The 15,165-nt window shown below is 64.7% G+C and overlaps 3 protein-coding genes across 4 annotated transcripts in view; 2 read left to right on the top strand and 1 right to left on the bottom strand.

Annotated features, from left to right (window-relative positions):
* The window catches only part of LOC127489395 (transmembrane protein 202), a 27,775-nt gene continuing 12,610 nt past the window's right edge, over nt 1–15,165 (bottom strand). The window contains exon 4 of the mRNA XM_089319340.1: nt 1–273. Coding sequence (XP_089175466.1) covers nt 245–273 — 29 coding nt within the window. The 3' untranslated portion in view covers nt 1–244. The remainder of the gene's footprint in view (nt 274–15,165) is intronic.
* On the top strand, nt 5,901–11,145 carry KLK15 (kallikrein related peptidase 15). Of its 2 annotated transcripts, none has more exons than XM_051840772.3 (6): nt 5,901–6,163; nt 6,998–7,071; nt 9,186–9,336; nt 9,725–10,008; nt 10,126–10,262; nt 10,805–11,145. In XM_051840772.3, the coding sequence occupies exons 1-6, from the start codon at nt 5,922–5,924 to the stop codon at nt 10,955–10,957; spliced, it is 1,041 nt and encodes a 346-aa protein (XP_051696732.2). In that variant the 5' UTR covers nt 5,901–5,921; the 3' UTR covers nt 10,958–11,145. The 2 variants fall into 2 exon arrangements, with proteins under 2 accessions (XP_051696732.2, XP_089175464.1); XM_089319338.1 differs by lacking the exon at nt 5,901–6,163 and adding an exon at nt 6,307–6,695.
* The window catches only part of KLK1 (kallikrein 1), a 3,153-nt gene continuing 502 nt past the window's right edge, over nt 12,515–15,165 (top strand). The window contains exons 1-3 of the mRNA NM_001099971.1: nt 12,515–12,560; nt 13,742–13,901; nt 14,800–15,086. Of these exons, the coding sequence (NP_001093441.1) occupies nt 12,515–12,560; nt 13,742–13,901; nt 14,800–15,086 (493 nt within the window). The remainder of the gene's footprint in view (nt 12,561–13,741; nt 13,902–14,799; nt 15,087–15,165) is intronic.

Raw genomic sequence — 15,165 nt, forward strand, 5'->3', positions numbered from 1 at the left:
ACTAGTGAGCATCTTTGAGGCTAGTGCCCACACGGCCTGCAGTCGCCGGCATCCCACAGGGACACCGGCTTGGGTCCTGGCTGCTCCACTTCCGATCCCGCTCTCTGCCGGAGCTCCCAGCTCTGGGTCGCAGTTCCAACACGGAGACCTCACACGCTCCAGCGCCAGTGTCCGGTCCCACTCTGGGTCTTTAACTCGATCTCCCCACACTGCCTCGGTCCTCTGGCCACCTGCCCCTCAGAGTTCATTCCTGGGCAGATACCACTTGAGCACCTTTAAAAAAAAAAAGGTTTATTTATTTGAAAGTCAGAGTTACACAGAGAGAGGAGAGGTAGAGAGAGAGAGAGAGAGAGAGAGAGAGAGAGAGGTCTTCCATCCACTGGTGCACTCCCCAATTGGCTACAATGGCCAGAGCTGTGCTGATCTGAAGCCAGGAGCTTCCTCCAGGTCTCCCACGTGGGTGCAGGGGCCCAAGCACTTGGGCCATCTTCCACTGCTTTCCCAGGCCACAGCAGAGAGCTGGATCGGAAGTGGAGCAGCCAGGACTCGAACCAGTGCCCATATGGGGTGCCGGCCCTGCAGGTGGCAGCTTTACCCACTATGCCACAGCACCGCAACTGAGCATCTTTGAGGCTGAAAATTGAATGACCCCTTATCCAGGTTGGGGGGGGGTCCACGGACCACAGCACGGGGGGTGGGGGGCGGCAAAAGCTACAGAGGGGCAGTGATTTCTTTAAAACAACAAAACTCAGAGACTTCTACCGAAACCGCAGACAACCGTGAGGTGGAGGGGAGAGGGGAGGAGTGGGGGGGAGGAAAGGGCCCGGGGCCCCAGAGACATTTCATCTCCTCTCACAGAGGCCCTGTAGGGCACAGGGTCCAGGAAGGGGAGGGAGTGGGCGCCCTGCCCCCAACCAAGGCAAGAGGCCCCTGTCCAGCGAGGACGTTTTAACCACGTCTCCCCACACTGGCACTGGCTGCCACCTGCCGCCTGCCGCCTGCCACCTGCCGCCAAACCCCATCCGAGGGCAGGGGCCTGAAGCCGCAGGCCTGGAGCAAGGCAGACGTCGGGTCTGGGGTCAGGAAGAGGTGAGAGGCGCGGGCTGACGTTCCGCTGCGAGCAGAGCCTTGGGGCTGAGAGGCCCAGATGCTGGCCCAGGAATGCCGCAGCCTGCGGGGTGTGCACGGCCTGGGACACCTTGGAAGGCATGAGCTGCAGCCACCGGCGACAGGGTCTGGGGTGAGGGTCTGTGGACCCCAGGCTGCCCGCTCTCTGGTCTGCCCCTCACGCAGCTCGCGGGTAACCACCCCACTGCCCAGGCGCCCGGAACCTGCCACCTCCTCTCAGGGCGGCCATGTGGATGCGTGACAGGCCCTGCCCGGGGGCCCTTTCCAGTATGGAGTCTCCCCTGGCGCTGCCCACTGGTGTGTGCTGTCCAGCCGGGGCCAGAGAAGGGACCCAGGACCCCAGGGAGCCTTGTGTCCCATGGTGCGTGAGAGGGGCTGGGTGTCGTCCTCCATGGGCGCTAGACTCCTGGGCTCCTCCTGCGCTCCGGAATGCGAGGACGTGCCCAGCCCACCGTCCTCACTGTCCTCACCGTCCTCACTGTCCTCACTGCCCGATGCCTGGAAGCCGGGTGCAAGTCTGGTCTAGGAAGACCTGGAGGCAGGGTTTGATGGCAGCGGGGGTGAGAATTCTCCTAGCTGTGGTCTGAGTTTGAACGGGGAAGGTGTGGGGGCTGAGATTTCCTCCAGAGAGGACAGAGGGCCCCTCCCTGCCAGGCCTGTCCTGCCGGCCGAGGGCATCTGCCTCTGATGCTACGGGAGCCAGCAGGTGCCCAGGGGGCAGGACAGGGCCTCACCCTGTGCTCACGGGCTCCCTCTGGTGGCTGTGGGGGAACCAGCTTGCTCCAGGTGGGGAGACGGGTCAGGAGCGGCCTTGCCCCCCGCCTCGAGGTCCCCGGGGCCCTGCTGCTCACAGGCTCCCGACCCCAGTGTGTCCTGGTCTCAGAGCTGACCCTGCCCTGCCCCTGCTCACAGCCTTCCGTAGCTCCCCAGTGCCCTGGGGAGGGGGCATCAGAGCGGCCTGGAGAGGGGCCTCTGGCTGAGCCCTGAGTGGGGGAAGGGTCCTGGACCCTGAAGTCCCTGCCCCTCGGCCTGGACTCGAGCCGCTGTCGCCGTGTTGGTACCTCCCTGCCTCCCCTGGGAGTGGACTCAGCGCTGCCAACCTCCCCCCACACACACACCGCCCCGTCTCCCTGTGCTCCCAGGGTGACGTGAGTGGGAGTGCTGCTCTGTGACGCATGTCTCAAGGCAGCCCTGGGCAGGACACCAGGCGGCACCCGCCGAGGCACCTGGATGCCCACACGGCAGCACCAGGACGCAAACCCAGCCCCCCTCCCGGGTTCAGGACATCCCAACCTGCTTCTTAGCCAAACACCCGCCCCAGCAAGTGAGGAACGTCCGGTGGGGCCTCTGTGTGCTGGGTCCCTGGGGGGACACGGGCAGGCTGAGCGCGGTTCTCCCGCGCAGAAAAGCCCCAGGAAGGTGCCAGTCTCTAGGCTGAGCAGCGGCTGAACTGGAGGCAGCGGGAGGAGTGTGGGAGACCTGGGGACCGGTTACGGGAACGCCCGCAGTCGGGGCTCGACGCCTGCAGCTGTCTTTCTCTTGTCCCAGTTTTCTAGGGACTCCCAACCCCCAGCTCCACTTCCAATTCCCGCTCCCTGCTGACTCAGACCCCAAAGAGCAGCAGTGATGGCCCAAGGCCTTGCGCCCCCCGGCCCCCATGTGGGAGACCCAGAAGAAGCTCCTGGCTTCCGCCAACCCAGTCCCAGCTGTTGCAGCCGTTTGGGGAGTGAGCCAGGGGAGGGAAGACCTCTCTCTCTCTCTCTCTCTCTCTCCCTCACTCCCTCTCTCTGCCTTTCAAATAACTAAACCAGTGTCTATTTAAAAAATCATTAAGACCCTCCCCTTGCCCTAGCTCGGTGGAGAGCCATGTGGTCTCCACAGCAGGTGCACTCCCACCGCGAGGCCCTGCTGCCCTAGGTGAGCCCGGGAATGGTCGCAGCACCTCTGCCTCCCGGTGGGTGACAGGCTGACTCCGCAGAGGTGGGACTCAAATCCACGCCGCCTGGCTCCAGCGCCCACGTCTGAATCGCGGGCTGTGTAACTCAGCCTGATTCTCGGACAGACATGCCTGCTCCAGGGATGCAGTCCCACTCCAGCCTGAGACGGCCAGAGGGGCTGGCTTCTCACCCCAGGGGAGACAGGACCCCTGGGACTCTGCGCAACGACCCTGCCCTCTCCCCGTCCTGTGTCAGCAGCCATCAGTGGCCACAGTGTGGGCCCTTTGCTCGGACTAACCCGATGCTTCCTGCAGATTCTCCAATTCGATTGTTTGTTTTTTTTAAGGACAAGAGACTGAGACACAGAGACTTCGGGGGAGGCTGAGCCCCTCGTGCGGGTGTGTCCCCGGGGTGGGCAGCACGCAGGGGCCGTCTCGCTGGAGAAGGGGCAAGGGGGTACCTGCCCCAACAGAGAAATCCCAACCGCCTGGAACCTCAGACTGAGCGCAGGGACCTGGTCGGGGGAGGGGAGGGCGGGTGAGCTCTAAGCGCAGACCCTGGGGGTGGGGGCTCGTGGTGCCCCAGAGACGGGAGGGGGCAGGCGGGGACAGCGCTGGGGTCGTTCCTCAGACCCGGGACGAGGGACAAACAAGGGGGTTTGGAGAAAGAGGCCAAGAAGAGGAGAGGGGCCTACGGGCGCGGGGGAGCAGGGAGCAGAGATTCGGCGTCAGAGGGGGAGACCCGCGTGTCTGGGAGCTGAACCCAACAAACCAGGGAAAGGAAGACCCCCGGGGGCGGGAGAGGGGAGGGGAAGGGGGGAGGGACTCCTCAAGGACGTCCTCCCCCCCCACCCCGCCCCAGAGCACGTGGGTCGCGCCAGGGAGGTGGGCGCAACGTCAGCGCGTCCGGCGGAGCAGGCTGGGCGTGCGCTCACGGCCTCCGCTGGGGGTTGGGGGGGGCGCCGCGGGTGTCCTGGGTGCGCCTGCATGGGACGGAAGGAGGCACACGTGCGTGTGCCCTGGAAAGCGCGTGGCACAGGCCTAGCCCCTGGCCCAGGACCCCAGCGCCTTGTCGCTGCGCAGACACAGGGGGATTCCGGGGCTCCTGGAGTGCGAGCCCCGGGTTCCCGCCCTGCGAGGCCTTGTGCGTGGCGGTCGCCTGCGCCGGCACCTCTCCGGGCCTCAGTTTCCCCATGTCGAGGAGGCCCTGCAGCTCCGCCTGTCCGGAGAGGGCGAATGAGCCCCGGGCACGCGCAGCCCCTGTAGCCGCTCCACCGGACGGATCTGGGAGACAGAGGAGCTTCCAGCCTGGGACCCCACGAGGGCAGCATTGAGTTTGTAGGATTTCTGCAGTGCTGAGCGTCTAGGGATCCAGCAGGCGGGAACCGCGGGGTGTCTGAGGACTGCGGCTGCAGAATCTCAAAGTCTGGTACCGCGCGCACGGAGGGGGCACGCTTCTCACCGCCCCACCCCTCGCGGGCGGCTGCGGCCAGTCCCTCCCTCTCTGGGACCTTACGGAGGCAGGATCGGACTCCAGACAGTTGCTCAGAGCCATCTGGAGTTCTGAGCCTTGAGAAGCCAGCTCAGCCGCAAATCCAGAAGCCTTGGGGCACCAGAACCCTGAATTAAGCCTGCAGGGGCCAGAATGGCGAGCCCAGGTTCCAGGCTGGAACGTCCCACTTTGCCAGCCAAGATCCTAACAATCTCCGAATCCCGGAAGTCAGGCCCTTGCCTCCCGGGCCAGCCTTAAAGGAGTGTGCAGGGGCCGCGCTGTGGCACAGTAGGTTAATCCTCCGCCTACGGCGCCCGCATCCCATATGGGTGCCGGTTCTAGTCCCAGCTGCTCCATTTCCGATCCAGCTCTCAGCTGTGGCCTGGGAAAGCAGTGGAAGATGGCCCAAGTCCTTGGGCCCCTGCGCCCACGTAGGAGACCCGGAAGAAGCTCCTGGCTCCTGGCTTCAGATCGGTGCAGCTCTGGCTGTTGCGGCCATCTGGGGAGTGAACCAATGGATGGAAGACATCTCTCTCTCTCTCTCTCTCTCTCTCTCTCTCTCTCCTTCTCTCTCTGCAACTCTACCTCTCAAATGAATAAAGAAAATCTTAAAAAAAAAAAAAAAAAAGAGCATGGGCCGGCGCCGTGGCTCACTTGGTTAATCCTTCACCTGCTGCACTGGCATCCCATATGGGCACCGGGTTCTAGTCCCAATTGCTCCTCTTCCAGTCCAGCTCTCTTGCTGTGGCCCAGGAAGGCAGTGGAGGATGGCCCAGGTCCTTGGGTCCTGCACCCGCATGGGAGACCAGGAGGAAGCACCTGGCTCCTGGCTTCGGATCAGCGCAGCACCGGCCATGGCGGCCATTTGGGAAGTGAACCAGCAGATGGAAGACCTTTCTCTCTGTCTCTCTCTCTCTCTCACTGTCTGTAACTCTACCTGTCTAATAAATTAATTAAAAAAAAAAGAGCATGCAAGCAAATTTGAAGCTCCAAAGTCTACCCAGGAAACCCCAGCGTCTGGACTGAGAGTTGAGAATGTATTGCATAAATTCAAAGCCCCAAATCTGCCTTAGGCTCCACACAGCAGGTCCCCGGTCATCGCAAACACCACACTCAGACAGCTGCAGTCTGGACTCCTGGGTGCCGAGGCCCAGGATCCAGAATCCAAGCCCGAGACCCTGTCACCCAAAGACCCCACACCAGGCTCCGGAAGTCAGACTTCAGGTCACAAGCCCCAAACTCCAGACTCCCAGCCGGCATCTCGGCTCTAGAGCCCCACCCCCGCCCAGCCTAGGCACAAGGAGCCCGCTTTTCTGCCCTTGCTCTCCCGCCCCCTCCGCGCGGACGCCCTGGCCCTAGGGGAGAATGCCACCTCGGAGACTCAGACGGCAGCTTCAGTCCCATAAATGCTCATTAGGACCGGTCCGCCACCCAGGCGTCCCGCCTGTAAACCTGCCCCCTCCGCCACCTCCCACCGCACCCGGCACCACCCCAGCCCCAGACCCAGGTGGGGCTGCGAGCTATAAATACCGACAGCCAGCCCGGCGCCTGCTCCCCTTCTCCGGGCCTCCAACCTGCCCTGGGTGCGGCGGAAGGATCTGCGGGTGGTGAGACCCACGTGGCAGAGCAGGGAGGGGGAGGTGCCGGATGCTGCGGTCTCGGGGTGGGGGGGGGGTGGCAGAGACACCGATCACCCCCAGTGGAACCTGAATGGGGAATGGGGAAGCTATCTCGGAGCCCCAGGAGGAGATGGGGTCGGGGGAGGAGATGGTGTGAGTCAGGGGCGTCCCTGGAAGAGCCCAGAACAGGGTCAGCTCAGCTGAGGTCTGGCGTGGGCAGGCCCCAGGCTGGGGGCAGTGTCGGGGACACAGGGCGCACCCAGCCTGTGCCCCACTTCACTGCGGGCCTCTGGCTGTCAAGAGATGCCTGTTGGGGTGGGAACCTCTCAGAAACGCTGGGGCTGAGCCTGGGCGGACCAGCACGAATCTGGAAGCTTCCGGAGGCTGGAGTCCAGAGTGGAGGCAGGGCAGGGCTGCCCAAAGGAAGTTCCCAGTCTGACGGAGGAGGCCACGGAGAAGCAGGAAGTGGGCCTAGAAGGGAGCGCAGCCCCGGGAGGAGGCAGGGACGGGCTGAGCAAAGGCACAGAGGGCATGAATCTTGCCGGGGGTGGGGGGTGGGGGTGGCCTTGGCCGAGGATCTGCGGCTTTATCCAGGGAGCACTGTGACCAGGGGAGGGGCACAGACCCTCGACGCCTGGGGGGTGGGGGCTGGGCGGGAGGGGACCCAAGAAGCTGGAGTTGTCCTCAGCGTCCTGAGTGGTAGGGTCTGAGCCAGGGGAGCATCCGGGACCTGTCCTGGGAGGGGTGGGGGCGCCCTGGTCTCGGGGGCAGGTAGCCATGGGAAGGTCCAGCCCCCACCCCCTCCTCTCCCTCCCCTCCCAGGCTGCAGCTGGGCGCCGGTCCCTGCTGCACCATGTGGAGTCTCCTTGCCCTGTCCTTCCTGCTGACGGCTGCAGGTAACACGGGCCCTGCACCTGGGGGAGGGCGGGGCCCCCTACCTCAGCCAAGCCGTGCCGCCCTCATTCCTGCCCCCCTGCCAAGGTCCCTGAGTTCTCACCCCCCCCCGGGTCGCTGTGCCACCTGGGACGATGGACACAGAAGCCTGGGGCTGTCCGCTTCTTTGCTGCGCGACCTTGAGGTGATCACTCACAGCCCCCCGGGTCCCGGGCCCTGAACGCCCTCTCTAGAACGGCACCTTTCTGGGATCGCCGAGGCCCCGTGCTGTGCTGTGGGGCATGCACGTGATCGGAGGCCAGGCTGGCATCTGCCGGGGGCTCCGCACCTCTGTGGCCTGGGCTCACGCTGGACACAGCCACGGCCGGCCTGTGGGACAGGACCTGCCCCCGCTGGGCCCTGTGGGGCGGGCAGGCTTGGCCGAGGGTTTAGAATGTGCCAGCGCGGCACTTGGTGTGCACGCCCGTCCTCTGTGGAAGGAGGGCACTGCTGCCCACTTCTGACAAGGGGAGGGGCCGTGGCCCAGAGAGGGGCAGCCACTAGGTCAAGGTCAGTCTGGGTGGTGGATGACCTCCAGCCACCACCCATGGAGGAATGAGTTGTAACCTGATGCTCTACCCTGGAGAAATCGGGGTGTAGACTTGCATTAACCCCCCTTCCTGCCCCATGTGACTGGCTCCTGGGCCCACACTGCCAGCCTCCCTGGGGCTCTCGCTGTGCCCTCTTGGTCCTGCCTTCGGCCTGCTGCACCCGGTCAGGGCCTCTGCCCTCCTCCTGCTTGGACCGGCCAGGTGCAGCTCTGGCCTTGCAGGGGACAACCTCACCCTTCCCCTGTTAAGCCCCTCTCGTCCACCACATCCGCATTCCCCAGGCCTTTGGGCCGGTTCCTGCCTCTGCTGGGCAGAGGGTAGGTGTCTGGGCCATGCAGAGCCTGTGCTGCCCCCCCCCACTCTGTGTGTGTGTGTGTGTGTGCATGGATGTGGCTCTGAGGGAACACATCCCTGTGCCCAGAGTGACTGTGTGTGTGACCTTGAAGCATCCTTGTGCCTGGTGCCCTTGTCTGTGTGGAGGGGGGTGTGCAGAGCCCTGGGGTCCCCGTCCTGTCCCCACATCTGAAACCCAGTGACCTGGCTCAGCCACCTGCATCTCTGGCTGTGTGTCTTTGACCTTGAGTGCCCAGGCCTGTGGCTGGGTATCGCCCTGAGAGTCTGACACACTCAGAGCCCGCCCCGAGTCAGCGTCTGGGACTCTGACCCTACGAGAGAGGGCTGGCCAGTGAATCACGGTCCCGCCGGGTCTCCGCAGGTGTCTGGCTTGTTCTGGCCATGTCAGTGTCCACCACGTGGACAAGCAAGAGCATGTTGCTATAAATAAATCCGTGTGTACTTTGTGGCAATAATTAATAATTGTTAAGCAGTTGCATTATACCACACACACACGCAGGTGCATCTCCTGTTACAGGTGAGAGGTTAAATAATGTGATCAGAGTTGCACGGCCAGTGTGTTTGAATCCAGGGTTAAGGGCCCACTGTCATTGTTAAGCTGTGAGACTGGGACTGGGAACCCATGTCTCCTCTGTGTCCAGCTGTGTGCATGTGCCTGCGCGTCCCTGTGCGTGCGTGCGTGCGCGCGCCTGCGTCCCTGTGCGACCGCCTGTGCCGTCATTCCCCGAGCTGCAGCCCGTGTACTTGCAGGTGACTTCGGGCTCCAGCGGCTGCCCCCGTCTGTCTGCACCCTGTCGGCGCGGCTGCCCGCGTCTGCGCGCGCGTCCCTGACCTTGTGCGGCCGCGGCGGCCGCGTCTCCCCGGTACACTGACACCGGCTGAGAGGGGTGTCGCCCAGATTTGAGTGTCCTCATCCACTTGATATCTGTGACAACTTGGTGACCTTGAGGGACTGCTTCCAAGTGTCCCCTCTCTCCCGCAACCCCGCCCTCTGGCCGGTGCCCCAGCCTCTGCCTCCCAGAGCCCTCAGAGCAAATGGAGAGGGGGCTGGCGTTCTGGGGGAGGGGGCGGCAGGTGTAAGACCCAGCGGGGACAGCGCGGGGTGGGGGAAGGCGTGGGCGGGAAAGACGCGGGGGAGGGGCTCGGGGGTCTTCCACGCGCTCTCCCCGCAGCCCAGGGCGGTGGCAAGCAGAAGGAAGACGAGGAGTGCGTGCCCTTCTCGCAGCCGTGGCAGGTGGCTCTCTACGAGCGTGGACGCTTTAACTGCGGGGCTTCTCTCATCTCCCCGCGCTGGGTGCTGTCGGCCGCCCACTGCCAGACCCGGTACGCAGGCTGGGTGCCCAGGGCCGCGGCTGAGGGTGGGACCTCTGCCTCCCCCCCCCCCGCCTCCACCCCCAGGCCTGGACCGCTGGGTCGGGGAAGGACCCCCGCCTCCTGGGTCTGGAGGAAGCAGCTTCGGGGGAAGCGGGCTGTGGGTTCCCAGCCCAGAGGCCCCCCGGGACGAGAAAGGAGACTGATAACGTTTGGGCTTTGGGGGGCCTGGATCTGAGACTCTTAGGTTCTGCCCCAGCAGGGGCTGGGGACAGGGTTCCAGGCGCGCGCCTGAGGATAAGAGACAGCAGCTGGAACCATTGGCGTCGGGGTCATGGGAAAGGCTAATGGGATCCGGGGTTTCCCACTCATTGAGCCTCCTCTCTGCGCATGCGCTTAGCTTCATGCGGGCGCGCCTGGGCGAGCACAACCTACGCAGGTACGACGGCCCGGAGCAGCTGCGGGCGGTGTCCCGCATCATCCCGCACCCGGGCTACGAGGCGCGCAGCCACCTCCACGACATCATGTTGGTGCAACTGGCCCGTGCAGTACACCTGACACCTCAGGTGCGACCCGTGGCGCTGCCCACGCGCTGCCCCCACCAGGGCGAGGCGTGCATGGTGTCCGGTTGGGGCCTGGTGTCGAACAGTGAGCCTGGGACCCCCGGGAGCCCCAAGTCGCAAGGTGCGTGAGAGGACGGTGCTGCCGGTCGGGCCTCCAGGGGCTCTGTCCTCCGGGGCTCGCGGGAGGAGGGAGGGGACAAGAGCCCCGCGCCCACTGTGCACCCCCCGCCCCACCCAGTGAATCCGCCAGACACCCTGCACTGCTCCAACATCAGCATCATGGCGGACGCATCCTGTAACAAGGACTACCCCGGGCGCGTGATGGCCACCATGGTGTGTGCAGGAACAGAGGGCGGAGGCACAGACTCCTGTGAGGTCAGAACCCACAGCCCCCTCCCCCCCCCCAGGGGGAGGAAGAGGGCAGGGGGAGGCAGGTCTGGGAGCTGGGGTGCGGTTGTATTCTGCTTGCCTCGGGCCAGGGATGGAGTAGGCAGAGCAGCCCAAAATGGGGATGGGTGGGGTTGGAGCTGGTGTTAAGAGACGGAGGCCAGGTTGGGTCGGGTGGGGGATGGCACGCGCTGAAGCTGAGGACGGGTTTGCTTTGATTTGGGGGGTTGAAGTGGAATGGGGTGGGTTTTGGTTGGGGTGTGGAAGACGCGGAGATTGGGACGGAGGGGTGATGACGGAGGGAGGGCATGGGTGTGGGCTGCTGTCGAGGGGAGACGACTGAGGGGTGGGCTGGTTCGGATTTAGGTCCGCTCAGTTGGGTTGGGGGGTGGGCGTGGTTGAGTTGAGGTTGCCAGGGATGGACTGGGCTCTGGTTGACACTGAGGCTGGTGATCAGGATGGGGATACGCTACATCCTACATCCGGAGGTGTCGCCTCCACCTGAAACTCCCCTCTTCCCTCCCCCACAGGGCGACTCTGGGGGACCCCTGATCTGCGGGGGTGCCCTGCAGGGCATTGTCTCCTGGGGTGACGTCCCCTGTGACACCACCACCAAGCCTGGCGTCTACACCAAAGTCTGCCACTACCTGGAGTGGATCAGGGAGACCATGAAGAGGAACTGACTGGTGGGCTTTGCCACCTGTGCCCCTGACCGAGCAGATGCCCCCAAAGCCTGCAGGGAGCCCTCCCAAGACTCTGTCCACGGCCCAGGTGTTAGCCAATGACTTGTCCCACCAGAAGCCAAAGCTGGCACTCAAAGACCACCTGCTTAACGCCCAGATAACACAGAATGCTGACCCCAGTCCCTCTGTCCGCGTCTCTGTGGCTTTCTTCTGGGAGTGATGGTTGCGGGAACCCAGAGACACTGCCCCCCGACCCCTAGTGAACAGACACAGCTTGGGCAGGGCTCTGTGCACTGGACACGCAGGACTGGCTGTGTGATCCTGAACAAGAGGCCCTGCCTCACTCGGCCTTGCTGGTCCCATCTGCAGAATGGGACCCGTTTTGTTGCTCACCTCACGGGGTTGCCGCTGCTGTGTGGGTTCAACGAGGCGATTCTCGTGAGCTCGCTAGAATGCTGTCTGGCACTGGGTAGCCCCTCCGCCTACCGACCCCGGCATAAGGACCCGCACACGCTAGATTTTCAGGAAGGACCTGGCTTTTCTTCAGGATTTCACACTAGGCTCCCTGGCAGCCAAGGCAAAAAGGCAAATTCTCTGCTTTCTTTAGCCAAATTCCTGGGACTGTTGACACTGGCGGAAGCTGGTGCCTGATTCCCTTCAGAGACCCCAAAACGTGGTTTTCAAGGTCACCGAGGGTTAACGTACGTGACCCTGGCCCTGCGTGGCAGGGTGGGGGGTGGTTTGTGTGGAGGGCTGTGGTGATGACCAGACCTGGGAGGGCCGTCAGTCCAGGACTCTGGGAATTGGAGGTCATGACCTTGAGCGCCCACATGGGAGAGGCAGGGTCCCGGGGCGGGGCGGGGGATGGCGGCACTGTCTGGGGAAGACACCACACTTTGGAATGCCGGAGCTGTCGCCCTGGCACACCCCTGACGCCTCATATTCCTGGACCTGGGGGTGCTAGGATTGGTGGTGATTTTCCTAAGAGGAGCAACAGGTGGGAGCACCCCGACCCGGGGCGTTCTGAAGGCCAAGGCTTGCACTGCAGGGGAGCGGGCAGCTGACAAGCCAACATTGTGGCTCTAAGCAGGGAAGGGAATGGGGTTTCAGAGGGTGCCGGGCCTTGGGGTACAAGGCCTTACGGGGACTTGGGCATATGAGGCTTTGTACTGGGGGCCTGTGATTCCTCCGACCGCCTGTCTCTGCTCCCCCAGACCCCCGCCCTCCCTCCTGGCCTCCTGGCTCTGTCCCCAGGGCCAAGGCCCCAGGAGCTGCCAGCGCTGCCCCACATGCCCTTGCTGAGCACTTGGGCATGCGTCCAGCGAGCTCGAGGGCCTGCAGGACGACAGGTGCAGGCTCTCCCTCCCGCACCACGGCTCTGGGGTGGGAGGGGTGTGCACCCCCACACAGCAGGGGCAGGGCCTTGGCTGGCATCTGGGTGCCAGCAGGGCAGGGGCGGGGCTCTGGGGACAGGGTGAAGGCTTTTAAAGGGCTCCCCACGGAGTGGCCCCAGCTGCAAGTTCCCTGCCTGCCAGCCCCTTGGACACCTCGGTCGCCATGTGGCTCCCGGTTCTGTGCCTCGCCCTGTCTCTGGGGGGGACTGGTGAGACGGGGCAGGGGGCTGTGGGAGGGGGCGTGGGTCCTCTCCCACCTGGCACCCAGCCTCGCGCCTCCAGCCCACAGCCCGCCCCAGAGCAGGGTGCGGGCTGTCCCCCGCTTCTCACAGCCCCCTTGGCTTCTCACAGCCAAGCCCGGCACAGTCCTCCGTCCCACACTGGGTCACTGCCACCTCTCAGGGATCCCCGTGTTTTCTGCTCCCCCTGGTCAGCCCCTGTGGCCGGCCCCTTCACCCAAGGGCAGAGCTGGGGCCATCTGTCTGCCTTAGGCTCTGATCCTCTCCCACCCCTATGGCTCCCTGTGGCCCCCATGGCCTGGCTCCTGAGCCCACGGACTCTCGCCATCCAGCTCCCAGCTGTGTCCCCCAGACCTGAATGCTGTCCCCCAGATCCCGCCACCCAGATGGGGTCTGCCTCAGAATAAACACACAGAACCCAACTGTGGCCACCTTCAGTTCTAAACCCCACATCGAGGGGGTCCTCACACTGTCCCCTATCTGGGCTGGCCTCATCTGGGTCCCTTCTCTGTGCCTGCCCTGGCACTGGCCTCAAAAGAACCCGAAATTCCTCCGGTACCCTGGGACCCCATCCCGTTCCGTCCAGAGTGACCATCACTCACCACCACCTCCTGACCCCAAGCTGCTCTCAGAGCCCCCACTGACTCAGATGCCATTCCCCGTTCACGGGAGGACCCCAAGCCCTCACAGGAGCCCACGGCCCGCCTCAGCCCCGACCCTTTCACCTGGAACCTCAATTCTCCCGGCCCCTACCCAGGGGCCCCCAAGTCACTGCCAGCCACTCAGCCCAGAAGCTCCGCTGTCCTCTCAGCTGTGGCTCCGTAAAACCATGTCCTGTTTGAGCCCTGAGAGCCCAGCCCAGGCCCTAGCCATGTCCCTCCAAATCCCACCCAACCCAGCGCCCGACGTTCCCCCGGGTTTGGGGAATGTCGCTCGGCCCTCTGATCAGCCCAGCGGCCTGACGGGCACAGCCAGTGCCCGCTCCCGAGCCCGTCTGTGCCTCCCACCCTGAGCCCCGGCTCTGCGAGCAGAGCACGGAGTCTCCGCACCCAGACCCCTTGCCCTTGCCCCATGTCCCTTCACACCCCCAGAGCAGCCCCCTCTCCTAGCCTCAGTCCCTCCTGTCAACCCCACCTCCCACCCCTCTGCAGGCGCCGCGCCCCCGCTCCAGTCCCGGATCATAGGCGGCTGGGTATGCGGGAAGAACTCCCAGCCCTGGCAGGCGGCTCTGTACCACTACAGCAACTTCCAGTGTGGGGGCGTCCTGGTGCACCCCCAGTGGGTGCTCACAGCCGCCCACTGCTTCAGCGAGTGAGTAGGGGGTCAGGCCCTCCCCCTGGGGTGACCTGGGGCCACCCTCTCCCCGCTGCCTGGGGCTCCCGTCTCTCCCCATCACTGCCTCTCTGTTTCTGTCTGCTTTCCTGTGTCCCTCGGTCTGTGCAGGGTGGGGGGTCTCGCCCTGGGACTGTGTCTCCCTGTCCCCTCTCTGCCTCTGTGTCTCCGTATGTCCCCCGTCTCTGTCCATGTCTGGGTGTCTCTGCACCCATCTCTGTCCTTGTCTGTCTCTCCTGCATCTGTGTCACGCCCCTCCCCCGCCACACTAAGCACACCCGGGGTGAGCCCCAGGATGGCCCCAAGGCAAGGGACCTGAGTCCCACCTGCTCTGTAGGTGGGGTGGGCGCACAGGAAGGGCTGGGCTGCAGCTGAGCAGCTGGGGGGGAGCAATGGAGGGGAGGACTGGTGAGACGGGGAGGACTGGGGGGGGACTGGGAGGGGGCTTTGGGAGGGGGCGTGGGTCCTCTCACCTGGCACCCAGCCTCGCACCTCCAGCCCAGAGCCCGCCCCAGAGCAGGGTGCGGGCTGTCCCCCGCTTCTCACAGCCCCTCCATGCCGCCAAGCCCGGCACAGTCTGGAGGAGGGGTGCTGACCTTGGGCTGCAGGCCAGCACCCCTGCTGGGAACCCGCAGCCCAGCCCCAGCTGCTCCTCGGTGGCTCTCAGACCCCGCCCCCTCGCTGTCTCTCCCTCTCCCCCTCCTTCCTCTCCTCACTTTCCCAGCCCCTGGCCCTCCGCGGGATCTCTCTCTCTGCTTCTCACCACTCTCCCCTCCTGTCTGTGTCTCTTCTCCCGTTTCGGGTCCCTCCCCCAGACTCCCCTGCAACCCCTCCGCCCTGCTCTCCCCTCACCTCCTCCGTCCCTGTCTTTGCCCAGCAACTACCAGCTCTGGCTGGGTCGCCACAACCTGTTTGAGGACGAGGCGGAAGCCCAGTTCATCCAAGTCTCCGGCAGCTTCCCGCACCCCCGCTTCAACCTGAGCCTCCTGGAGAACCAAACCCGTGGTCCGGGCGAGGACTACAGCCACGACCTCATGCTGCTGAAGCTGGCGCGTCCCGTGCAGCTCACCAACGCCGTGAGGGTGCTGGAGCTGCCCACGCAGGAACCCCAAGTGGGGACGTCCTGCCTCGCCTCGGGCTGGGGCAGCATCACACCGATAAAGTGTACGCCTGGGCCAGGCTCCCTGGGCTGCGGGGGAGGGGCTGAGGGTCCAGGCTGCGCAGGGCCGCGGCCCTCATTCTC

The sequence above is a fragment of the Oryctolagus cuniculus genome, chromosome 18 (assembly GCF_051225735.1).
Source record: "Oryctolagus cuniculus isolate XC-2025 breed Fujian yellow rabbit chromosome 18, ASM5122573v1, whole genome shotgun sequence".
NCBI classification, from domain to species: Eukaryota; Metazoa; Chordata; class Mammalia; order Lagomorpha; family Leporidae; genus Oryctolagus; species Oryctolagus cuniculus.

Coding starts and splice junctions, on each gene's coding strand:
- KLK15 (XM_051840772.3), top strand. CDS start 5,922: ATGCCACCTCGGAGACTCAGACGGCAGCTTCAGTCCCATAAATGCTCA. Junction 7,072..9,185: donor CTTCCTGCTGACGGCTGCAG/GTAACACGGGCC, acceptor CTCTCCCCGCAG/CCCAGGGCGGTGGCAAGCAG. Junction 9,337..9,724: donor GCCGCCCACTGCCAGACCCG/GTACGCAGGCTG, acceptor GCATGCGCTTAG/CTTCATGCGGGCGCGCCTGG.